At 36.6% G+C, this 27,524-nt stretch overlaps 1 protein-coding gene across 4 annotated transcripts in view; it reads right to left on the bottom strand.

Moving 5' to 3' along the window:
• Positions 1 to 27,524, bottom strand: part of LOC108738898 (B-cell lymphoma 6 protein) — a 97,517-nt gene that overhangs the window by 25,464 nt on the left and 44,529 nt on the right. For 2 of the 4 annotated variants that reach the window (XM_018472505.1, XM_018472507.1), the window contains exons 2-4: positions 10,913 to 11,306; positions 9,405 to 9,744; positions 6,076 to 6,201 (exon numbers count right to left, since the gene is read on the bottom strand). In XM_018472505.1, coding sequence (XP_018328007.1) covers positions 6,076 to 6,201; positions 9,405 to 9,744; positions 10,913 to 11,286 — 840 coding nt within the window. In that variant the 5' untranslated portion in view covers positions 11,287 to 11,306. Of the gene's footprint in view, positions 1 to 3,561; positions 5,625 to 6,075; positions 6,202 to 9,404; positions 9,745 to 10,912; positions 11,307 to 27,524 lie in introns of those variants that run through there. The other 2 variants (XM_018472508.2, XM_018472506.1) reach the window with 2 other exon arrangements.

The raw sequence follows: 27,524 nt of genomic DNA, 5'->3' as shown, positions 1-27,524 counted from the left end.
TTGACGTTTATTGAGCTAATTTGGACAAAGTGCTTCTGATATCTTTTGACGAGATACACCAGCTGTTATTTCATTTAATATATTGTATAAAGTACTATGTAAATCGACACTGGAAGTGAGTACCCTGAGCTACCATGAGAATATGGTTGTACACTGGAAATCAAATTCAAAATTGTTTATACAAAATCCTTAGTAAGATAAGTATATTTTTTTACGGTGAAGTTAGCACAGGAATTTTCGAATTTCATTAAACAATTGCAATTGCATTTTATGATAATTTTAGAAAGTATCGAAAAATCCCATGCTAAATTTTTCGACTGGACTTACATTAGGTACAGAATTACACATTTGCCCAAACTCAAAACAACCACAAGCAACTTAACATTTCAAGAAAAGGTTTTTCATCACAGGTTATCACAGAGTAAATCTGCAATTTCTAAAATTTTATCGCTATAGTACGACCTACAAAATAAAATTCCTCTATATGTAAATTGCTTAAATATTTCGGAAACCTTCTCGTTTCTGCATGTAATTCATCAGTCTCTTGTTAAAAACCATTTTCCGCTAACATCACTCCGAACATAGAAGAAGTATCCACCAGAATTTATAACCGACACCACCCAAAAACAAAAATCCTTTTTTTAATAGAAAACGACCAATGAAAAACTTTCCAATGCCACCAAAACAACTGAACTTGTAGTTCTACTGCGCAGGTGTTTGATACTTCTTCTGTTGCCTTCAATAGGCAGTTTAACAACCAATCAATCACAAAATTAAACGATCGGATGGCATATGTTAATTTTTGAAAAATAAAAAAAGGAAAAAGAACAACGAAACCTAATAACATTGTAGCACAAATATCGTAAAAACTACTACGAAATTTACGTAGGTAGTTATTATCTGTAAGTACAGGACACTAAAGATATTGTAAGTAAAACTTAATTTTTTTTCTTTAAAAGAACAATCTCACTCTTACACTGCCTTTGACATAAACAAAATAGCACCACAAATTCAACATTCCTATACCCAACTCTAGCATTATTTAAGCGACTATTCGGCAGAAACAAACCTCATGTATTTGGCAAAACCAATTATCGTACATACCCCGCCCTCTATCGAAGAACTTTGACGATAGACGAAATTTCGCGGGATATGGTGGAATTATTTCGCGCAAAATAACAAATTTTATATAAGAGTACCTATAAAGGTCAAATCTGGACAACTTAACGTTCAACAAGTGGATAATATCAAAAAGAAAAATTAATTAAAAAGCAAAATGTAAATAAACAGTTACAAGAAACGCAATGCAATGCATCGTTCCCGTTCCAAAACCGGGCCATTATTATTGAGTCGTTTACAATGTCACTGTCTCTCGTCGAAGTTCTCCATATCTCCAAAATGGGTTAAATGTTGTCGAGGTATCCGCGATATTTAGTGTAGCTTCATGTATATCGAGGCACTCCGGTAAACAATTTTACTTGAACAGCGGTATTCAGTAGCTGGAACCACAGACAATTTTCTCGAAAGTATTCTTAATGACAATCAAGAATACTTTTATTCATTCATACGTCCTAAAATCTGCCAAAATATTCCCATTTTATTATCATTTATGATCAATCAAAGTTTATTTAACTGAGAAACTTTTGAAATTGTAAGTAGTAACTATAGGAAATAGGTGTGATGTTATACAAAATTGTGAGTGATAAGTAGAAACAAAAATATGTAAAAGAAAAAGGAGGAGTCATAAGGGAGGAGCCTAAAAAACATGGCGTAGATCAGGGAAAATTTTTTAAATTCCTTACCGTACAATTTTCGAACTAGACATAAAATTCATTTCTTTGATACACATTGTTTTCTTACGTAGTTGACGTAATTTGTCCCTCATTCTAGATTGAAGTACTGCTACCAGGTGGTGTACCTGTGGCTATTTGATGGGTCCCAATAAAAAGAATATTTTTCAAATTGATAAATAAAACTGAAAGGACAAATTTTCGACAGGAAAATGAAACATCCTGTGAAAACAAAGACACGACAGCAAGAAGCAGAAAGTTATAATTAAATTATAATTCCTATCCTGAATCTGATAGAAGAAAAGTTGATGAATATGTCGAAAACAGGAATATCCTGCAGAAGTGAGAAAATATTAGGGAATATTGAATAGTTCATAATAGTGTGAATGTCATAAAAAAAAGTAATTTCCTGCAATATTGGAAATATGATATGAAATCAAAAGTACGGATGCTTCCATCTCGAAAATAGTTATCGATTTTCGTGTGGTAAATATTTTGACAGAAATCCTTTTTTGTTAATGTAACATTGATCCTCCACTGTACATAATAATGTCAAAGCATTGTCTCTGGCAATTACTTACAATATAAGATAAACAAAAACGTGTCATTCGCCGACCACTGGCTATCTTGCTTGCACAAACCACTGGATACTACTGTCGCTACTAGCTGTGGTTTTTTTTTGATGTGGAATTAATTAATAATAATAATAATATTAATAATTATAATAATTCTACCGTACTACAGTATATACAACAACATATATAATATATAATATATCTCTCTATATAAAAGGTCTGATAAATATATTCTCTGAAATAGGAAACAAAAAGTATTGTATGTATGTATGTATGTAGTTTGCATATTATACGCGAATAGTGCTAGAGGTCTTTTAAAATGCCTTGGGTCATACATTTCAGAATCACTGAGTCGACTATTAATTATGATAAACTGTGAACGATGACGCCCAAACGGCCAATGCTGTTACTGCGATGTAGAAATCAATAAACAGGCGGAGTTTTGTCACTACGCAATCCAAGGTCATGGCCCATGAGATTTTAAACTACCTCTACCATACATTTTTACATACACGTATTTGTTTGTTTGTCTGAATGCAGGCATGCGTGTATGTTTGTTTGCACGATATAATTATTGCTATGTACTTTCACTGATACGTAGTGGCTTCGAGAACATAAAGAGGAACATAGGGAGGTTATGTAGCAGCGCTGCTCTAGTGGATGGCCCTGCACACCGGTCAGTGGTCAGCTGTATTATCATCATCATTATTATTATTATTATAATATTTTATTACATCGAAATCGAATTTGGAAATGCGATCGTCAACCAGCATCAAGAGGCGAACCTTCTAACAATTTGTTGAATTCTCATTCTAAAAGCCCATTGAAAGACCTCAGAACTTTCTCAATATTATGGAATAATTTTAATTTTTAAAAAGTTTGATCTCTAAGAAATCGAAATATCTAAAAATTAGCAGTTTTTGGAATATTATTTTCATTAGATAAATAATAATTTTGATTTACCTCAACTTTTTTTGTTGTTCTATACTTAGTTTTTGCTATTTACAAAACACTAACTCTTTCTAGGACCTTTGACATTCAGATGTATATCTAATTTTTCAAATCGTTTTACGCAATTCCCACACCCCTATTATCTCAATTTTTTTTTAAATATGTGAAATTTTAAAAATATTCCCCTTTTCAGAAAGTTCTATTAAAATATATTTGTTTTTTTTTTTCGAAAATTTAATGAAATAACTCAGTTTTTGGATTTTCCTTTTAATAATTTCATTTTTGCGAAACTTGAAATTTTGTTATGTAAAAAAACAAACCTTCCCATAATGGTCTGAAAAAGATCTGTAATAATATTAATGTTTAGGAAATTTGACATGCAAGTTTAAATTTTTGAAAAAACTAAAAATTTTGGAGGATCTTATAAAACTAGAATATTATTGTTATAAAAAGTTTTGAGACATTTTAAATTTTCTACCCTGATGATTGAAGTAAGACTACAATATATCGTATTTAACTTTATGCAAAAGTCACCTATAAACATTTTAGTATTCGATCGATTTCGATAAACGTTTATAAAGCGTTTGCCTCTTGATGCATTCAATGTAGGCAGCAAGACAATTCACCTGGATCTTATCCTTTAATGCTTCCTATTGTCGCATACTATGATGCTGTCAAATGTCAATCTCCAACAACATTCAAATATTTATTTCAATGGCAACTATGGTGGTAGAATATAAAACGAATTCTCTACGTTGTTTTTACACTCGGTTTGTTAATACTGCCTTCATTTCATACTTAATTTCATCAATAAACTCCAGCCAATTACTGCAACTGTAACGCGTTTAAATATACGTAATATTGTACCAACCTACGAATTTCAAAATTAAAAATGTTTAGGTACATTGATATTTTGGTGTTGGTACACATCCAATTTTGCAAATGTGAAATTAAAATATAAAATACTGTTTTCAATTAATTCAAATAAAGATTCGCAGTATTCTTGTAGTTCAAATATTTGCCGTATAGGGCAATCTGTGGTCGCTTTTGTCGAAAAACAATTCACGATCGTATAAAGCAACAAAAGCAAACGTTTAAAACTACTTTTCCATAATTAGTTGATATACTGTGTACAGAATTTGCCGGTAAGATTACAGTTCGCAGACTTTCGACAATCCCACTGCCTACCATCACAGTTTTCATACCTTAAACACTTAAAATAGTTAATTCTATCACAGCTCGCAGTTGCCTGTAAAACAAAAAAATTCTTCCCGCCCAAAATTAATGCCATAAGGGTAGGTTATTATTATTTATAATGTATGCATTTATAACTAACAAAGTAGTCTCCTGTCCGATTAAGTTTTACGAAAGAAAAAGGTAGAGAAGTTGTAAAAGAAGAACATGAAGAAGAAGAACGGTACTTATTACGAATAGTAATAAATATAACGATGATTATGATATATAATAGTAAACGTGTTTTTTTTTGTGTAGCAGTAGTATCTAAATTGATCACCCTACTACCACTATTGCTACCGTTTTGTTTTACGCGATATTACTATTACTATTTACTGTTATAAAAATTTGGTGAACGTTATGCTTAAGTAGTACATAATGGTATGTATAATTAGCTAGTTCTATGTACATGTTTAGCGCTATGTCAAGCATATAATAATAATAATCAGTCTAAGGAACTATAGAAGCACTAGTGCGGACTTTCCTCCTCGGTGTCCAGCGGATTCGGCGAAAGATATTTCCTGATGTATTTCGGATAGTGAGTCTTTTCGTGGGCTTTGAGTATCGTGGACCGAGAGAACGTCTTTCCGCATATGGTACACCTGAACGGCCGTTCGCCAGTATGAACCCGACAGTGATCCTTCATGTGATGTCGCAACTTGAACGCCTTCCCACAGAACTCACACTTGAACGGTCTGTCGCCGGTGTGCACGGGAAGATGAGTAATCAACGAGCCCACATCGGGAAACGATTTACCACAGAACTTGCACAAAACAACACCGCCACCTTCACCACTAGCTGGGTCCAGGTCCATGGGGGTGGGAGGTTGGTCTGTAGGATCGGGGGGTTCGGGTGGTGCCGATGCGCCCCTCACATGAAACGTCGGCTCCATCAGATGGAGCGGTTCGTGAAACCCCAACGGACCGGCGGGATGTTGCATTTGTTCGCGATACTTGAGTGTCTCTAGACTGTGTGAGAGAATGTGACGGGTGAGTTTGGTCTGGTTTGGAAAGGAAGCTCCGCAGTACATGCAGGGGAAGAGCCGCGGCGAACCCCCATCTCCGTGATCGAGGTCCTGCAACCAAACAACAAGCCACATCAACTTCTTGCCTTGTGCGATCAGTAGGAGGAAGTCTACCCTAAATGCTACTACAAGAAGTTGACGCTCATCATTCGTTTGGCTGAAGGAGACTCGTGAGTGAGTGCTGCACATGCCATCGACCGAACGAACGACCGACCGGGTCCCGTGCTCGCCACCCCCCCTCCGAGCGACCTTTTTCTCTGTTACGTGAACGAACCAATTGCACAAACAGCTTTGGTCAAAACGAAAAAAAAGTCTTAAGCCAAAATGAATGTCAACTTCTTGACAGCAAAAACGCTATTTATAGAAACATAGCAGCACAAAGATTACTTTTCATGCTTTCAAAGGACAACGATTCGCTTTTGCAAGTAATGACACTACTGGATAGATACTCTATTAACTACTGGACAGATTAATAAATAATTGAAATTAAACGATTACTTACTGAGTCGTGTGGAGGTCTGTTGAATTCGGATGAACCTTCGCCTGCTGTTGAATCGTTTGTTTGGCCGCCTCCTCCGCCACCCCCTCCGCCCCCTCCTCCGCCCCAGTCCGCTTCTTTCTTCAGTGACTGAAATAAGAAAACACTCCAAGTCCAAAATGGTAACAATTACTCAAATTATAACGATGAATAAATTAAATAGGAGGCTTTTGGAAGGTTTGCTCAAAATCGGAAGAGCTCTCAATGCTGAAGATGGAGCAGTTTCAGGACTCGTACGGAGATCGTTCCCCCCTCCCCCGACAAACATTTCGGCGAAGTATAAACCTAAAATCCTGATTTTACCAGTATTAAATACTCTAAATACCAAAACCAAGATGATATTTTATATTGTTCTTTCAAGAACAGTATTTAATGAAATGTTTAGGATACTTAATCGTAACCGTTGACATGCGTCAACGATAAACAATACATTTGTTTGGTCTATTCGCAATGGTATTTCGCAAATGTTGTTTATAAAACAATGTTCCATGTCATGGTCATGAACCAATAATTATATAAAAATCTTCTCACGATTAAAATATGGTTATGGTTCGGTATTTACAATAAAAAGAAAATTTGAATATGTTCCATTTTTATTATCAACTTTTTGAAATATCATTAACTGAATGAAAGAAAACTTAAATAACAAACTGTACCCAGCACACCTTAATGGACGAAGTCTGTTCAAAAAGTATCACGATTTTTAAATTTCCGCGGGTTATGTCCGTTCGATTTTCGGTTTCTTTGTAGCGTTATGTTGGTACTCATGTCTCTCACTTATTCCGCCCATGTTCGGCCATGTTGAATGTTAAGTTAATTTTTGACAGCTGCTTTGCTTGCACGTGTTTTGGCTCGTCTTCGAATTTTGCTTATTCCAAAAAATTGATCAAAGAATCCGTACCAAATTTTGTGTGAAAAACAAAATTAAGTGGGCGGACGCAGCCTTGGACTGTAAAAACGGTTATCGGTGATACAAAATGTTCTCAAAGGGCCGAGAAGACGTGAACCACGAAAGAGACGTCAGAGCACGTCAACAATAGACAAAAACATTGATGAAGTAAAGAAAATAGTATGAGCCAATCGTCAAACCACCGCTAGAGAAGTTGCTGACGACCTAAACATATCGATTGGCTCCTGCCATTCGATTTTTACCAATGATTTAGGCTTGAGACGAGTGGCCGCGAAATTCGTACCAAAATTGCTCAATTTCGACCAAAAACAGCATCGCATTAACAATGCTAAGGAGCTGTTGGACTCTGTCCGCGACCATCCATATTTGCTCCAGAGTCATGACTGATTATGAATCATGGGTTTATGGTTATGACAAGGAAACCAACGCGCAATCATCTCAATTGAAGCTGCTGCAAGAACCAAGACCGAAAAAAGCGCGCCAAATTAGGTCGCATGTGAAGATTTTTCTTATAGGTTTCTTTGATTGCGAGGGTGTGGTGCATCATGAGTTCTTGTCACAAGGAAGAACGGTCAATAAGGAATATTTGCTGAAGTTATGCGCAATTTGCTTTTGCACCATGATAACGCCCGTTCTCAAACTTCATTGCTTGTTCGCGAATTTTTGGCCAATAGCAACATAATATAGTAATGTCGTAGCCATCGTATTCCCCCTGTGACTTTTTCTTGTTCCTGAAACTGAAGTCCATGAATGGACGACGCTACGCTACGATTGAGGAGATAAAGACGGCATCGAAGGAGGAGTTGAACAAGATCACAAAAAATGATTTTTTGAAGTGCTTCGATGATTGGGAAAAACGTTTGCACAAGTGTATAATATTTGGCGGAGATTACTTTGAAGGGGACAGAATAGATATCCATGAATAAATAATTTTTGAAAAAAGACAAAATTCGCAACACTTTTTGGACACACCTCGTATACATCGTCCATTAATCTGCTTCGTTACTTACAAAATTTGTCAATTCTGCTAAAAAAACAGGACTCTCTAGCTATGTTAATGACAAACAACGTCGTATCAAATGCATTCTCGATGTAAAAAAGAAGAAAAAAAATAAGCAAACCTGTAAACGACGGGATAAAAAAGTTAGGTAACGGTATTTTGCAATCATGGCATATGGCGATTTAGCCGGTCCATATCTTCAAATACTGACAAATAAGATATAAGTAATTTATTAGACCATTAGAAAGGAATAAAAATATATATTACTTTTTTTTTGCTGAAACTTGTGCATTTGGCGTAAATACTTTTAAGGACAATGACTCAAATTTAGAGAGAATTGAAAAATAAAAATATTATTGCTGCTTATCAATATAAATATTGTCTGGATATATATATATATGTATGAAAACAAGTAAAACAAATGTAACAAACTCCGATGAACACGTATCTTCAAGTACACAACAGGTTGTACGACAATTGTTTACTACTTTTCATATTTCTTAATAGAAAGTTGCTCTTAATCATTTTTCTTAAGGAATTATCAAACAGAATCATATAAAATTTTCCATTATTTAAGGTAATGATACAGCTGAAATTTCATTTAAGGTGAAATGACAATAAATTTTATATTAATCAAAAGGTAAAGCCCGTTCATTAACAACAGTGAAAACAAAAGACTTCTAAAGGTATGCACACATACATCGGAAACGGACAGACCGCTACCAGCGGGCGCACGACTGCGTCAGAATTTTTTCATCCTATTGCATACATACGTCGAACTCGACTTGCAGATTTTAGCATATTATTAGTGTCAATTGTCTCTAAAAGTACTAACGGACATTGACAAATTATATTTAAAAAAAGTAAAATTTAATTCCGATTCTTGGAAGCGGATAATATGCTGGACGTTCCCCGCGTATCAGTGCATATATTTCATTTTTAACTGTACGGTTGCGTCCGTCCGATTCCGATGTATGTGCGCTTACCTTAACGGAATGAAAATTTAGATAATATCTTGTTTTTGAAAAGGAACACTTTGGGCAATAAATTTTCAAAGGCATTTTTCGATAATTTGAGAAACCAACCTTTCTACATTATTTTTCATACGCATTTTTGTGCCTTATCAATCTTTTATAAACAAAAAAGAAAAACAGACAAGTTATTAAATGTCGATGTCGACACACACCCCTATTAATTCCACGTTGCAGCTCAGCAGCTCATATACAATCAGTATTGAATCAAGTATCAATTAAATATATGAATTATTAATTAATTCGTATTAAATTAACGTAATCAGAATTTACCCGAACGAAAAAAGGCTCCAATCAAAAAAGTTCTTCCTGGTAACATTTATGATTAGACAAACTGATAAACAACTCTTACCAATGGAGCTACTTGTACAGGTGGTAATCCAGATGGTCCGGGGAGCGGTTCGTCGTTGATAGAAGGTGAAGGAAGTCGACTGCTAGGGGGGCCCGCCCCTAACGCAGGACAATTAGTTATTGGATTATTATTGCTATGTAAGGACATATCACTTGGGCCACATTCTTCACGTGGGGTAGACGTGGTACGGATGTTCTCGACTGAAGGAGGTCTGTCAGGAGTCCGGCATATTCGAGGAGGTGTTTGACTGTGAGACTGATCTTGATCTTCAAGCGGTCGCTTTAGAACCAATTCTTTTGGTTCTTTTTGTTCGGCTTCTATGTCGTTAGGTTTGAAATCCCTGCAATGGAAAAAAAACCTGCTAAAGCCCTATATTCCTTTGGAGTGTAGCTGCCTACAGCAAGCGGGCAGTTTTGCTATATTCAATTTTTTAGAAGAAAAAAGCTGTTATCTTGTGGTATTTCTCTAATGTGATGTTTCTGTCGATTCAGGTACCCCTTTTAATGACATTGTATATATACTATGAAATATTATTCTGAAAATTCATTTGTGAATTTTTACCCACTACACACTTCCTCAAATTAATGAGGAAAAATTTTTTTTTGTTGCTGTTGTCACGCCCCCGCCGGGAATCGAACCCGGGCTCTTTGGCTTTACGCGCCAATGCTTTGACCACTAAGCTACGAGAGATGACAACAGAAACAACGACAAACCAGAGAAGAGAGACTAGTATAGAAGTCCAATTCAAATGGAGGACTAAAACATGAGTAAGAAATTCTAAATAGAACCAGGAGATGGCGTTGCTATGAAAATGAGCGCCTCAACGCTGTATTGAGTCGGAGCAAAGAGTGAACGCAGTAATGGCAGGGGTAGATAGTAGAAGTGGTGGGATCATAGAACGCATAAGTCTTTTTACTTTGCTGTTGTAAGCCAAGTTTGTAAAGAAAAAAAAAAACGGTTGATTTTCCGAAGCGACAACTACCGGTCGGATGACAGAAGCTTCGAGATTTACCGACATGTTATCCGAAACGAAGTCCGGATTATTAACCCAGCATTGGACTTCTATACTAGTCTCTCTTCTCTGGACAAACCGTACTTATTAGCTCACAAATCCGTCAAACTAATATATACTATGATTAAACATACATAGTGGTCAAAGCATTGGTCAAAACAAATGAATTTTCAGAATAATATTTCATATTAAAACTAACTCACTTCTAAAAGATGTCTAAAAAATTGTATATATACGTTCACACGGAAGAAGCTCACGTTGCAAAATTTATGTCAAGTGATGCGTTTGATGTGATACAATGTAGATAAGTAATCTACATTTTCACGCAAAAGGTGAAGTGTCATTATAGTGCTTGTTTCACGTGTATGTGTGTGTGTGTGGGTGTGTACAAAGGCGAGAGACGAAGACAAAGTAAAGTCCCGCTTATTTTCATTTCTGCTGTGTCGGAACATTTGCGAAGAGTGCAATTGTGAACAAGCGCGTAAAAGTTCTTTACCTGGACGATCCAAGTTGCGTCATTTCCGCAAGTCCTTTGATCTTAAGGCTTTCCGCGGTCTTGAGAAGGGCTGAGAGCTGGCAGTATTCGACGTTTACTTCCCCTTTGTACATGAACTCGATGAGGGTGCGTAGCTCGGAGAAGTGCACGTCCTTGAGGATGACAATGGGATGCCGACTGGGATGGTCGAGGAACAGCGTTTGAAAATAGGACGAGCAGGCCGAGAGGACGACCTTATGGGCGCGGATGCTATGCCCCTCCGAACAGGCTAACGTCACGTCGACCAAACTTTCGTCTCGCAATAGTTGACTGAAGACTCCCAGCAGATTGCTCTGATGATTGTTCCACCTCAAGCAGTAGTGCTCACTTCCCATGTCTGTGCCAGGCCTTACTGCTGCAACAACGAAAACAAAAACGTACGTTGAATTTTCAATGTTACCATGCGGATTCGGTGCAAAAAAATGGATATTCAATTAAAAGGTGAAGATATGTAATAAAGAAACTGAAAGAACATGCCCACACGTAGGTAGGAACTAATTGAAGATGTCTGACATACGTAACATATGAAAATAACGTTTTAATGGTCGTCCTGCAGTTAATGATGATTTTGTCGATAACAAACTTTTTACGAAATAATTAAGTCGACGACAAGGTATAGCTAATTGCATTTAACTCATAAATGATGCATCACAATACTTTTTCATTGTTTTTGTTGTACTGAACTTAAAATGTGACGAAGTCATTTCTAAATTAGTTCAAAGCATTGAAAATGAGCTTATCACTATAATCATCATGAGATCGTCAGTTCTATGCTAGTTGGACACGCGCCTGCACTTTTTCCTATCCTGAGCTAATCTTCTCATTTCCCTAAACTCTTAACTCAAGTTTCTGCTTCAAATATATGCCTCTAACTAGCTCTTCATGCTTGAGAAGGTGTCCATATCTTGACCTCCATAGAGACCTCTGTTCTTCTTTTCTAATACCTCCTCATTTCTAACCTTCTCTATCCACGATATCCTCATCATTACAGCTAAACATTATTCAAATAAGGTGTGTACCGTACAACAATTATTCCAGAAATAATAAATATAAAGTAATTCAACTGAATCGTCGTGTGATCGAGAAGAGTCATCCTAATTCTGGAGTACTTATAATAAATATAAAACATCAGATTACAAAATGTACTACCGTAGAATTATTTAATATGAGTGGGTTTGTGACCATGTCATCACAATTGGTTAATTTATTTTGGCGATTTGGTTTCTACGAATTGGTGTATTCTTTCAGAATTGATCAAAATCATCCCGTTCCAAGGAAGACACAAAACCCTGCATTTCAGGAAATGATCAAATCTATTAGTCCACTGTAGAACTGCTGAAGTTACCCCACTTTGGGCACTTACTATAATGCAGTAATATATCCGTTTATATACGAGGGTGGATTGATAAGTTTCCGGCCTAACCAAGAGATGACGCCACTAGGCCTACCTTGAGGTGACATTCTATAGTACCATCCTTGGATAGCTTGTAGCTATAGTTTCAGCCCGATCTCCTTGCTAGTGTAGGTTTGACAGCACGCTGAACAAGACGCCTCTGTGGTTTTCGTAAAAATGGAAAAGCAGGAAAATCGTGCTGTCATCAAATACTTTTATTTGAAGGGGTTAACGCCGAAGGAAATTAAAAAAGAGATGGACTCAACACTGGGGACATCCTCCCCGTCATATTCAACCGTTAAGCAGTGGGTTTCCGAGTTTAAAAAGGGTCGTGTGAGCACCTCTGATGGGCCTCGCTCAGGACGCCCCGTTGAGGTCACAACTCCAGATATGATCGAAAAAATTCATCAAATAGTGCTGGGAGACCGCAGATTGAAAGTGCGTGAGATAGCTGAGACCTGTAAGATGTCATATGAACGTGTGCAACATATTTTGCACCAACATTTGCATATGGAAAAGCTCTGTGCAAGATGGGTGCCGCGTTTGCTAACAGTCGACCAAAAATTGATTCGAAAAAACATTTCTACCGCAAATTTGTCATTGTATAAGCGTAATCCAAGCGAATTTTTGCGTCGATTCGTAACCGTTGACGAAACGTGGGTCCACCACTACACTCCTGAAACCAAAGAACAGTCTAAACAGTGGATTGGACCAGGGGAACCAACTCCAAAGAAGGCAAAAACAATTTTTTCGGCGAACAAGGTTATGGCTACTGTTTTTTGGGATGCAAGAGGTATTATATACATTGATTACCTTGCAAAGGGTAATACTATCACTGGTCAATACTACGCAGACTTATTGCAACGTTTGAGCCACGAGGTGAAAATTAAACGACCTCATCTGGCGAAGAAAAAAATCTTGTTTCATCACGATAACGCACCAGCGCACACGTCAATCGTTGCGACGGCTAAAATCAACGATCTAAAGTTTGAATTGATGCCGCACCCTCCTTACTCTCCAGACCTAGCCCCGAGTGACTATTTTCTGTTCCCTAATCTCAAAAAATGGCTTGGCGGTAAGAGATTTGCGGACAATGAAGAAGTAATCGAAGCTGTAAATGGTTATTTTGAGGAGCTTGACGAATCAGTCTATAGAGATGGCATTAATAGACTGGAACACCGCTATGAGAAATGTATCAGCCTTGGAGGAGATTATGTTGAGAAATAAAAAAAAAAAATTTTTAAAAACCTTGTTTTTCTTGGTCAGGCCGGAAACTTATCAATCCACCCTCGTACAACAGCAAAGGAACTGACGAATTTGAAATTCGATTACTATATCCAAAGGATGCTATAAGCTGTTCAATAACCAGGGACGTAGGTATAGGTGGATCTCCAGTACCACCCTTACTTAGAGATTAAGATACGAAACCAACTTGGGATTGAAAATTGGAAAATTTGTTTTGCACCTTTGAAATTCATTGTCTTGTGATGAAAAATTTGGACAATTGGAAAACGCCAAATCACAGAGACTCTTGAACGTTAGCACCTTCTTGTTTACAATTTACATTCAATGCACATAAAAAAGGGAAAATTGTTTTGACTGATTTGGTACCAATAGATATGAGATATAATTTGAATCTAATGAATTATCTATCTGATATTGAAAACGCTTTTTAACCTTATCTATCACTCCCTGTAAATTATACTCATAGAGTCTTGAAACACAGATTGAACACCAAAAATTAGCTTTACAAAAAACCAATAGCTCGTGCTTTGTTAATCACTGCATTACTGATAACTACCATTTGGACCTAGACCATTTTAAACTACTGCATAATAATAATGATGAAAATGCAGAAAATTAGCCTATCTAGAAATTGTAAAAACATGAAAAGTTATTTACTATAATTACTTTACTTATAATTTTAGTATTTTCTCTAAGCCTTTTGAAAGAATATTGTCAAGATGCAATAAAACTTTCATAAAACAAATCAAACCTGTTAATCCATATTCAAGGTAATAAATTAATACCAACTCCAAATCAATGTGCAAATTTCTTTAGTACCTACCCAATGCAATTTTATAACTTATTTATAGTATTTTCACCTTAAAATGCCGTCAGCAAATAAAAAAAAAGGTAAGCTAGACACTCGTAGTTATCTTTAAGTCCAGACGTATAAAAAACTCTCAGTTCAGCGCAAAAAACTCGGTAAGAACGAACCTTGTCATATCTGCGTAGGAAAAAAACAATATCGCATTACTTCTGACAAAATATGCTAAACCGAAAACATCTTGGAATATAGAAGTCCTTGGACGTTTTGATCGAAAATATTATTCTTAATAGTAATAATAATAATAAAGGTAAAAAAATTTACATCATCTTTAAACTAATTGTTAATTGTATGTAAGTTAGGCAAAAAAAGTACCTTCACCTACGTCAGCGTCAAAAAAAAAACCAAAACTTACTATGCGTGTTTTATAATCACAAAGATAATAGAATAGTATCATCATCAAAATCGGTCGTCATTCCTTAGACACGCATCTATACTCTTTCCTGTCTCGAGCTAATCTTTGCATTTTCTTAAAACGAGAACCTTAGAAGGTCCTACTAGCCTACTATCCTGCCTATTTCTTATTGACTTCCATAGCGCCCTCTGTTCTCCTACTCCTTATAACATCTACCTCATTTCTAATAAATAACCTTCTCTGTTCCTTACAGCCTTAATTATCTGACTTCCTAGATACCGAAAATCAGTCACTTCTTCTAATTTTTCTTATCCTATCTTTATATTCGCTATTTCCCTACTTTTTCTTCCCTTATACGAGGGTGGATTGATAAGTTTCCGGCCTGACCAAGAAAAACAAGGTTTTTAAAAATTTGTTTTTTTTATTTCTCAACATAATCTCCTCCAAGGCTGATACATTTCTCATAGCGGTGTTCCAGTCTATTAATGCCATCTCTATAGACTGATTCGTCAAGCTCCTCAAAATAACCATTTACAGCTTCGATTACTTCTTCATTGTCCGCAAATCTCTTACCGCCAAGCCATTTTTTGAGATTAGGGAACAGAAAATAGTCACTCGGGGCTAGGTCTGGAGAGTAAGGAGGGTGCGGCATCAATTCAAACTTTAGATCGTTGATTTTAGCCGTCGCAACGATTGACGTGTGCGCTGGTGCGTTATCGTGATGAAACAAGATTTTTTTCTTCGCCAGATGAGGTCGTTTAATTTTCACCTCGTGGCTCAAACGTTGCAATAAGTCTGCGTAGTATTGACCAGTGATAGTATTACCCTTTGCAAGGTAATCAATGTATATAATACCTCTTGCATCCCAAAAAACAGTAGCCATAACCTTGTTCGCCGAAAAAATTGTTTTTGCCTTCTTTGGAGTTGGTTCCCCTGGTCCAATCCACTGTTTAGACTGTTCTTTGGTTTCAGGAGTGTAGTGGTGGACCCACGTTTCGTCAACGGTTACGAATCGACGCAAAAATTCGCTTGGATTACGCTTATACAATGACAAATTTGCGGTAGAAATGTTTTTTCGAATCAATTTTTGGTCGACTGTTAGCAAACGCGGCACCCATCTTGCACAGAGCTTTTCCATATGCAAATGTTGGTGCAAAATATGTTGCACACGTTCATATGACATCTTACAGGTCTCAGCTATCTCACGCACTTTCAATCTGCGGTCTCCCAGCACTATTTGATGAATTTTTTCGATCATATCTGGAGTTGTGACCTCAACGGGGCGTCCTGAGCGAGGCCCATCAGAGGTGCTCACACGACCCTTTTTAAACTCGGAAACCCACTGCTTAACGGTTGAATATGACGGGGAGGATGTCCCCAGTGTTGAGTCCATCTCTTTTTTAATTTCCTTCGGCGTTAACCCCTTCAAATAAAAGTATTTGATGACAGCACGATTTTCCTGCTTTTCCATTTTTACGAAAACCACAGAGGCGTCTTGTTCAGCGTGCTGTCAAACCTACACTAGCAAGGAGATCGGGCTGAAACTATAGCTACAAGCTATCCAAGGATGGTACTATAGAATGTCACCTCAAGGTAGGCCTAGTGGCGTCATCTCTTGGTTAGGCCGGAAACTTATCAATCCACCCTCGTATATCAATATTTTTCTTTCATTTTTATTTATTTTCACACCACAGCGTTTTGTTAATACCACTTTCATTTTATTTAAGGCAACCAATAACTCTTCCTTCCTATAGAAGAAGCTCATCAGAAATATTTCCTTAATGAGAAAACATCATCTGTCCCTCTTTATTTTGAGCATGTACAATTCATAGTCAGCTGGGCAGGCCAATCATTTAACATAGAGTCCCATTATTTTTCATTAATTCACGCATAATCGAAACTTACAGGGTTGCATGGAACCTGCCTAGTCTAACTGTATTATCCTTATGCCGATAATGTTCATTAGTATATTAGTTTAATGATATTAGAGATTACTACAGTTTGAAAACTAGCAGAATTGAGTAAATAGTTTGCTGCTATCTATGCTAAGAGCATAATATGAATATGAATGTTCGAGTGCTGTAGTTCTGGTTATCTTTCGTGGTATAAAATTGAAGTAATCTCGAGTTGACGAAACTGATTTTGAAACAAGAGTCATCAGCGCGTTTAGAACGCGAACCGCTGGACCATTGGTATTAGGAGTGTACTTCCATGAAGCGTTCGATCGGTTCGTTCGTAAATGAAGAAGCTGCGTCCCATATCGGAAGTCACAACAAGACCGAGCTTGGTACGAGCTTAGTCCGACATTGTTCAGTTCTGATCAGAGATTTGCAAGCACTGTTGGACCAAGCATGACCCAAGTCAGGTTGGCAAGCTTGGTCCACGACAAGACAGTCAATGCTGAATCAAGACTTGGTGAAGAACACCAATACAAAATTGGGCACGCAATATTGGGCTAAGACTTGAAATATTCGTTCGAAATTAGACAGCCAATATTGGGCCAAGAATTGGGGAGCACTATTAACCCAAATTTGGGCAGCCAGTATGTGAATATATTAACTCAAGATTGGGCAGCTAATATTGTACCAAGAACAAAATTAATCCAAGATTAGGCAACTGCATCGCTTTCATAAGAGGATATAGGTTGGCGTTACATTTATATACTGAGCCTTGACACTACAAGCTTGACCGAACTTTGATCCAGTATCGACAAACCCATACTTCGACTGTCCAGTATTGAACTAAACTTGGGGAAAGGTCACTAATCCTACTAGACATGGCTTTTGAAAATTGCCTAAAATTTGGACCAGTGTTAACTAGCCAATGGTTAGCAGTCCTAATTGTATTGGACCAAACTTGGTGAAACATTAATGTACCTAGCCTTGGTATTTAAAAAATTGGCCGAAGTTTGGACCAGTATTTACAAGCTTGGCTTCCTACTTGGGGTCGCCAGTTTCTTTTATTAGTTTGTTATACATATACATGATCGCAACGTAACTTGCCTTTTTACTATTGTTTACGATATTGATAACGCAGCAAGATTCGATTGTGTTGATCGATCAACCAAATGCGCCTGTATACCGCGTCTAAGCGCACGCCATCTACCCCATGTAAAACGGTACTAAGAATGTATATTTGGAGCAGGGCTATGAATGGGTACAAAATATGGTAGAAACGGAAATAGGAGTAAAGAGGGACAAATTTTATTCTATTTATTGTCGATCCCCCCAAGAGGAAGTCGTAAAATGAATGTATTAAGATTTTTTTACTGAAATTTTTTACTTAAATGTTTGCCCTTTTCTTTTGTTTTGTAGCGTATTGCACTTTTTATCGTATTTGATTAAATTTTGCATGTACAATTTTGCTATCACACTTTAACAAAACATTTCCTGTTGTCTAATAGATTTAGAAGGACACTTGGGTACACTGGTCCACCGAAATCATAATTTTAGTGTGGCGGTTTATTTTGCGATTCAATTAGCAAAGGTCATCGTCCGTAAAACAGTTCATCGCGCAAGCTGATGTTTAATTTTCGCTAATGAATCGAATGTTAAATTTGAAGATTGATAACGTTGCTAACTTTTATGTCATGAATTCGCAATGTTTGCTCATGCTATCGCACCAGATATTAGATATAGGTATCTATCTACTCTACATTGTTGCAGCGTTCGCGAAAATTATTTTTTCATCAAACAACCGATTTTTCAAACTCGACTTAATAACGTTTTTTAATAAGTTTAATGTCTTCCTTCTCATCGGCTATTTAGCAACAACACGTTATGTTTGTACTAATTTATTAGCGACACCGGTGACCTTTGAAGACTTCCACTGAACGAAGGTCATGCAAGTTTCGCCGAATCGTTTCCAAAAAAATTTCTTAAGTAAATATTTCAATTAAAAAAGTGACGTTTAAATTCATGCTCGATCATTTGTCATCAGATAACTATAAACTACATAAAATTATCTACCTAGGTAATAGTCTGGTTTGTTTTAAACAAACAAGAGCAAACACAAAGAACATGAAATTTCAAAAAATTCTTTTAAAATTAAAGAAAACAATCAACTTACGGTTAGATTATCTGCTGATACAGTATAAAATTTTTGCTCTGTTGTTTATCCTAAAATGCAATGTGTTGTGTAATATTTACTTAGTAATCAGTAATCAAGAAAAAAAGTATGATAGGAAGTAGTAAAATACGCTTCAACAATCATATCGGCAGGTACCTGTAACTTTACCTTTTGGAAAAATAAGAAGTTTGTTTTTTAGTAAATAATACAAAACATATTTGAAAACAATCAAGCAATTCAAATTTACTGTAAAATAAGGGAGATCGACATAGTATATATGAATCAATCCAAAAAGTAATGTCTATAGCACATTGACCTCATGATAGCGATTAGGTTAAGTTAGGTTAGGTTACAGCACATTGACCTCATGACAGGGGAAGTTGGTGTATATGAGATGCAGAGCTGCAACACTCCCAAAAAATTAAATACTGATGCATTTCTGCGACTTAATTGAAATGAAAAGTAGACTAATGAATCATCAAAGTGTTTGATGGAACATGTAGCGTTATCCTTGACTAGACGACAATGGTGGATCTGGCTATCTAAAGTCGATGCTTTACGGTATTCAAATGTATAATGTATCCACTATCATCAACTCATTTGCAAGTACTAAAAATTGAAATAGAGGGAGTTAGTGACTCAACGGAAAGAGAACTCCGCCTCTGCGCGAAATGTACATTTTTCAGTTTCTTTTAAACAGTCGTGGAGTGAACATTATATTAATTACTAATAAGAACATAGAAACCGTTCATTAAAAATTAAAAAAAACATCTAATTTACGATGTGTCGTTTAGCTATATTATAAAGCTTACGATGTATTCAAGTTACGACTAACTGAGATATAGGTTACATTATTTTAAGTATACAGTTAAGTAAGGTGAACCTAATTAAAAACTAATCTTGTATGCTGCATAATACACGTTCCATGTTATTTTCCGATAATAGCATGAAACAATTTTTTTTATATATTTATTAGATGCAACTGACTGATAATTTTAACTTCCTTAATTAAATAATACATGTTTCCAAGTAACAAAGCTATCCGAACAAACAATATCTAATCTAAAAAGCATTTATTCGGCGATCAAAAAAAACACCAAAATTTGCAACAGCAATATGCCACTATAGCAACTGACGCTAACCTTGTAAATGCTAATTAAAATTTTAAAATTTATCTTCGCGTTCAGGCAGTCTTAATATTTTTCCTTATTAATTAAAAAGCAGATTATTATTCAATAAAGGTAATAACATTACCCTTTTTGGCAGGTGTAACTGATACTAAAACGATTAATCATATTCATGTGAGACCAAATCTAAATTATGTGTGAAATAATTAAATTAGAACAACAACTTAACTAAGCAAATTTCGCAAAACGAATGGAAAAATACATATGATCTTTTAGAAATACACAAGGACTAAGTTCATTCACATTAACCGCACAAGATTAAGTCCATTTAGATATTTAAGCACATTACGTCTAATATTAGATTTTTTTTAAGCATACTGTAGAGAGAAAGGTCAGTATGTGTTTTTGTTTTGTTTGAAATAATCTCAGAATTTAGGGAATTGTTTTTAGAAATTATTTCATTTTTGGATTAACTATTAAGTATCGCTATATTCGAATATAGGCTATAACGTATCAGGTGGAGTGGTCTAGTGGTTACGTACTTATAAGATTAGCTTTAGATCATTGCTTAAGCTTTGGAGATAACGAGACCATCGCAGCACCAACGATTCGATTCCGGATCGAGTTACCTTTTTATAAGCTCTTATAAGGGAATACTGGGGAAAATATTCCACAATAATCAAAGGAGGCTAAAGGGCAGTTTCCACCCTTTGCGCCAGAGTGTATGTGGCGCCAATGGACGGGGAAAATCAAGCAATATCTACAAATTAGTTAAACCAAAATAATGGTTATCCCATACTACTTATTTCTACTGTATGTTATTACATAACCTAGAAATGCAAGAAAATATGGTAAAAAAACGCACATAAAAACAATTGCATGACAGATGACAAAGATAATTCAAAATAAATTAAACGAAACAATCCGGTTGGAAGGTGTTTTAGATTCAAGAAAGATACAAATATCAGGTGAATGACACAATTCACTGATGTAACTTTTGTACAAAAGTTATTTCTGTTGATGAATTAACTGGAAAACTTTATAGCGTACCTATGAATGACCACAACGTTTTAGTACCTACTATAACAACAGAAAATACTTTAAACCCATTGTTTATTGTTTACACTTACATTCATCGAAAATAAGCTATAATTAAATTAGAGTGTCACTTAATGAGTTAAACAACCTGTCTAGCTCCTATTTCTGAGCACTGTTTCACCCGAACACAATAAAAAACACCTTCTATCACCTCTTCAGGGTATCTAAAGTTTACACTGACTTTAGTTCAAGATTTAATTTGAATTGTTAACTACATGTAGGGGCCATTTCACTGAAGATATGACAAACGGTCAGCTCAACGGTTTAAATATAGGTCATACGCTTTACTGTTGCAAAAAAGCGATAATGCAGTTAGAATGTGCAAGACCAAGAGTTCATAGGTAGCCTCGGTTACTGCAGATAATTAAATTAAAAATAAACTACAAGTAATTTTGTTTTATTATTTATCAGAGGTTATAGGTACTTCTGATAAAGAAATTTGGCCCAAACTATTTTAAGCATCGATACGTGCACAAATTGTTATGAACAGATGACAAAGAATTTTCCAACGGTTTTGGAGAATTGTCAAAGTTAGACAAAATGGTAGCCACCGACAGTAGGCGACAAAAAACAAGTTGCTGCCGTCAGCTTCGTGTGGCGAAGACGGGCCTCTATCGCAACTTGTGGCCCGAAAGAACAAGCAACTATTCGTCTGACACCATTTGAACTGTCTGACTGCTTCCAGCAGCGGTCACAACTGGCTGACTGTGCGACAACTTTATGTTTTCACTGTAGTTGTAACTCTCTCAAGTTTGATTCGTTCTGGCAATTGCAGAAACTCAGAACAGATTAAATTTTATCGTCCACTCGGGCTACAAGTTGCAGTAGCGGCCCGTTCTCGCCATACGAAGTTGACCATTGGAACTGACTGGCCGCTTCCAATGGCGGTAACAAATGACCGATTATGCAAAGACCTTAAGCCTTCACCATAGTTGTAACTCTGTCAAAGTTGGTCAAAATTGAGGCTAACAACAGTAGTTTCAGTATGCGACAAATAGTAAATACTGTTGCCAACTTCGTGTTGCGAAAACAGGCTGCTACTGCAACATGTAGCCCGAATGGACCCTTATGGGTGAAATGGACCAGAAACCACTGCGTAGTAGTATTTGCGAGACACCATTTGAACTGCCTGACCGCTTCCAGTGGCGGTAACAAGTGGCCGACTGTGCGAGGACCTTAAGCTTTCACAATAGTTGTAACTCTGTCAAAGTTGATCAAAATCGTAGCCAGTGACAGTAATTAAGCATCCAACAAAAAGCAAGTGCTACCGCCAACTTCGTATGGCGTGAACTGACCGCTATCGCAACTTACAGCCCGAATGGACCTTTGTGGGTCAAATGGACCAGAAACCACTGCGTAGTAGTATTTGCGAGACACCATTTGAACTGCCTGACCGCTTCCAGTGGCGGTAACAAGTGGCCGACTGTGCGAGGACCTTAAGCTTTCACAATAGTTGTAACTCTGTCAAAATTGGTCAAAATCGGGGCCAGTGACAGTAATTAAGCATCCAACAAAAAGCAAGTGCTACCGCCAACTTCTGTGGCGAAAACTGGCCGCTACCGCAACTTGTAGCCCGAATGGACTTTTGTGGGTCAAATGGACCAGGAACCACTGCGTAATCAAATTTGTGTAGTTACATTCCCGCATCCACGATAAAATTTACTTGAGTTTCTGCAAATACCAGAACGAATCAAACTATTGAATTAAATGCTTTTGGTATACATTTTTATTTTCGTTTAATTACTTTTGCTCAATAGAGATTTCAAACGTGTTCAGAGAAAAAATATTTGCAAAAACGTTAGGAGCAGTTTTCTTGTTAATTGATTTTTAAAACAATAAGCAATAATTGAATCTCTTGTGTCTCGCATTTCTTCCGAACTTGGAAGTGCTTACATGCACACTTTATTTGTATTAAACGCACAAATACATATATACATAAGTCATACAAAGAAACTGAAATGTGCTAATGATACATTGCGATTATTACAAAAGGCAGAAATTAATTCTGAGTATTTTTTTTCTGCGTCGTCATCGTATTCGTCACACAAATGCTATTTTAAGATTTTGCGTTCAGCTTACTTAACTCTAAAAATATAACAAATGGAAAGAATTACATTTAATAGATACAAACGAAAATAAAGTGCCAGCTAGCAGTTTACTCGATTGTTACATAAAACGATTACGTTTACACTAAACGATTTTTTTTCGTTTTGTGACGAAATCAATCAAATCAAAAACCGTCAAGAGATAGATTTTAGATTAAATGGGTATATTTGCTTCGTTCTACAAATATCAGCCGAATTTCGTTTTTTCTTTTATAAACAATTTATACTCGACACAGTTGCTTTGTTAATATACCAATTCATCTCTGTTGAAAGGATTTCTTCAAACAACAACAAAAAATGTGGCGAAATTGAGTCAAATCATCTTTTTTAACAAAGTACTCGAAAACCAAAAATTACAAAACCAAACTAAAATGTCAGACCATTTTTGTTACAATATAATTAAACTTATTTAAATGCTAAGTTGTAATATCTAATATGTACGTAATCTATACATAATCGGAAGTGGTTCTTGCGTAGCTAGCAGACATTGAAGAATCTACAATATTTTCCAATTGACCATGAATTGAAATGATTTATTTAATCGAAATAACAATTGCTTTTATTGGACTTGTCATAAGGCGTCAATAACTAGTACATTAATATGGTACCTTGTACCAAGCAGATTCAATTTTGGTGGATGAACTTGGCATGCAATACTTGAAAAATCTGGTAAAGGAATGGATTGCTAATGAGAAATAATTTACCAAGGTATCCATTGTGGGATCACACTATTCCTACAGATTCTAAAAGGTTTTGTAGAGGTGTTTTCAAAACTCATCCAATAAGGATCACTGTTCCTTAACACTGCCACTACGTATAAGGTTGTGTTATACTATTTATACCTATCAGGTTTTCATTATGGTTTCTCTAATTCTCTAATAATTTTTGTGCATTTTAGTGGTTTTATTTTTTTACCACTGATAAATAAACTGTAGTAAAAATATTATACAGGGTTTTTCTGAAATAAGTGACAATAGGGAATTACACAGTGAGTAAAGCAGCGTGATTATAAGGGACAAAAAAAAATTGTAAGAAAAACAGACGAAGTTGCAATCCGAAGCCGGCCCTGGGCGTGAAACGGCAACGCATAGAGTAATTGCATCTAGGAAAATGTTTGTCTAGAAACTCAAGCATTGGCCAATAGAATAATACCTACTATTCTGCACTGACCTATAACACTGACACACTGACCTATGTTTAATGACTTCAACTGTCTACATACATAGTAGACATAATACAAGCCTACAACATTAAAAGAATAAAGACCTGTTTTAGGCTAGCTGATATAAACATCATCAATTACACTTAATCTAATCTAACAAATAACAAACAATACATGAGTACAATCCAAAGTAAATACAACACAGATGCTGCTAAGCAGCAGCTGATTGTGAGCGTATGCGGCGTTCCAATGTCGTATTTCCTGCCAGGACCGGACTGTACTTTCAAATATGTTTTTTCTCCAAAAAGACAGACTATAGGACCTTAAAACATCCACTTAATTTCCTTGTTTTGTAATGCCCTATCACTTACAGCAAGCTTGCTACTTATTTATCAACCAGGTGCCTGCATCTCGTCAGATGTTAGACACTTCATTATATCGACATCAATAATTTAAAATCAAACTTCAATAAAACCATTAAAATCAACACGTCTTACGTATTACCACTCGGGGAAGGGAGAAAGTCCAAGCTTTTCTTACTTTTTCTAAAATCTAAATGTATTAGGTGTCTCCTTAGGGTTATGGGATGAAAACTTTTTTGGGTGTTTCATTCCCTTCAGCCACAAATGCTGGAGGGCGAGCAGTACCTCCGGACTACGCCCGGAAGGTAGGGCGGAAGGCCCTCTTCAGTCTCCTTTCAGGAATCGTGGAAATGGGTGGGTGGTGGAAATGGACAAAATGAAGACAGAAGAGAATGAAAGATTATTCGTGGAATATTACTGCCTCAGCATTTGCTTAAGTTTTCAAAGGAAACCACAGAAAAACTTGGACCAAAGCAGACGGACTCGAAATCGAACCTGCGTCCTTTCGAATGCTAATCAATGGTCTAAACCTCTAGGCCATACTGCTCGGTTTATGGAATGGTATGCTAGTACCTATTTAAACAGGTTATGTGCTCTTACACCTATCCACCTGAGAAGTTTAAGATGGTGACGCTATTCGTCAGAAGCGACCTGACAGCTATCGCTGCTGCAATTGCGTAATGCCCTCATTAATAAACAATTTAATTGCTAAAGGAGGGATTTAATATTTCCACCCAACACGTGTATGCGTACATACATACAAACAGGAACGCCAATAACGTTAGCTGCAGTTTTATTTACCACACCTCCGGTAAAGTGACGTCGAGTATAAAGTATTCGAAAAGTGTGTCAGATCGATTTTGTAGCTCAACCTAACGACCTACACACCAGTATAGCTACGTAAACGTGCATAGGTGTATGCGAGTGCATCTGGAAGTGCCTACTGGTGCCTATTACGTATTACCACGACGAAGAGAGAAAAAAGCTTGCCTGCCTGTCTCCGTTGTTCTAAAGCTCGCAAATAGAGGTTGTGCTTGAGCTTTTAATAAATGAGCTGGAAACCTAGGAGGGGGTAAAGGAATCATTTGTGAGGCTTGGTTAGTGCAGCACGATTTAGGGCATTCAGCTCTAACTCTGCAAGTGCCTATAGTTGTTGAAATGATTTGAAGAGAAAACAAAATTCAATCAATACACAAAACAAAACGAAATTCCACGTTCTATACACACAAGCACTCAACGATTTTGATGGCTTCACCCAGTCTGTTATGCATATTATGCCTGATGCAGTTCCAGTCAGAAAAAGACTCAATTAGACTATTGGACATGGAGCATATGGGTGCACGTTTGGTTATGGATCCCTTTTACTCAAAAAAAGGCATTATCGAATTTGATTCCTATTTCAAGAATTACATTCATACTGAATAAAAACGACTTACAAAAATTTCCTCGTTTAGTATGATGAATTAATAATAAACGCCACCTTTACTACAATGCTACACTAAGTGAAATACACTTACATAGATGGATATATATATATATATGGATTTACTAAACTGAATCCACGGTGTAGCTCACTATGCGTTATAGGCACGTTACCAAAATCAAGCAAGTAAATATCCATCTATGTAAATGGACTTTGTTGAACATATTGAATTCCACTAAATACTACAGATGGCGCTTACCGCACCGTTTGTAAGATTTCATAAAATGCTGTCAAGGTAGCAGGCAGAGTTGCTCTGAGTTCTGTTAGAGCTGTCTGTCACGCTTTGACGTGATCCAACAAAACCGAAATCGCGATCTGATAATTTTTACAAAATACTGACCACCAGAAACTTCTTTGTTTATTTGTTAGTATACTGTATACTGATGATTGTATGTTTTGCGGAACACACACTTAACAAATGAAACCACCTGTACAATACAAATCACCATTCCCAGAATTTCAAACGATAAAATAGTGCAGAGTCATCAATTACTTTCGGTTTTTTTACCGGAGTCACTGCTTCCAGACGGTAACGCATTATTAGAAATCATCCCATCTTTTCAACAGCTGCATTTACACACCTTGCAATACTTCGTCTGCTGAATTTGTGGTTTTGCGAGAATTTCTAACGAACTGTGAGGTTCACTGGCCAAATTGCAAAAAATATGCATTAAACGACAGCATTCGACATAGAAAGGAGACAAGAATTTTTGTAATCGAACGATGGACAACGGTTCTTCAGTTTCTCGAGAAAAAAAACTTTTGGGTGTTTCATTCCCACCAGCCAGTAATGCTGGTGGGCGGGCAGTCCCTCTGGAGTAGGTACGCCGGAAGGTAGGGAGGAAGGCCCTCTTTCAGCCTCCTTTCAGGAATCGTGGGAATGGGTTAATGGTGATTCGGGTGAGAAAGATGAGACGGACGAAATGAAGACAGAAGAGAATGAAAGATTATCTGTGGAATATTACTGTCCCAGAATTTGCCTAAGTGATCCAAGGAAACCACAGAAAAACTTGGACCAAGACACACGACAGACGCGGAATCGAACCGGCGAATTCCCTAATGCTAAGCAATGGACTAAACCTGTAGAACATGTCGCTCGGTAGTTGCTAAAGATCTTTATGATACTATAACCATCACGGAAAAAAATAGTGATTACTACCATACTATCATACAGATATGGACAAAAAATGTCAGGTACAACAATTGCAGTAAGTTCTATTGAAGAAAATAGTAATCAGTTAACTGTTAATTGCGACGTTGAACTGATTAATATTTTCTTTATATACGTAGATAAATGTTTTCAATATGCT

Source organism: Agrilus planipennis, unplaced genomic scaffold (assembly GCF_000699045.2).
Source record: "Agrilus planipennis isolate EAB-ADULT unplaced genomic scaffold, Apla_2.0 scaffold147, whole genome shotgun sequence".
Classification (NCBI taxonomy): Eukaryota; Metazoa; Arthropoda; class Insecta; order Coleoptera; family Buprestidae; genus Agrilus; species Agrilus planipennis.
The sequence above is the reverse complement of the archived record's forward strand: the minus strand, read 5'-3'. Positions and strand labels throughout refer to the sequence as shown.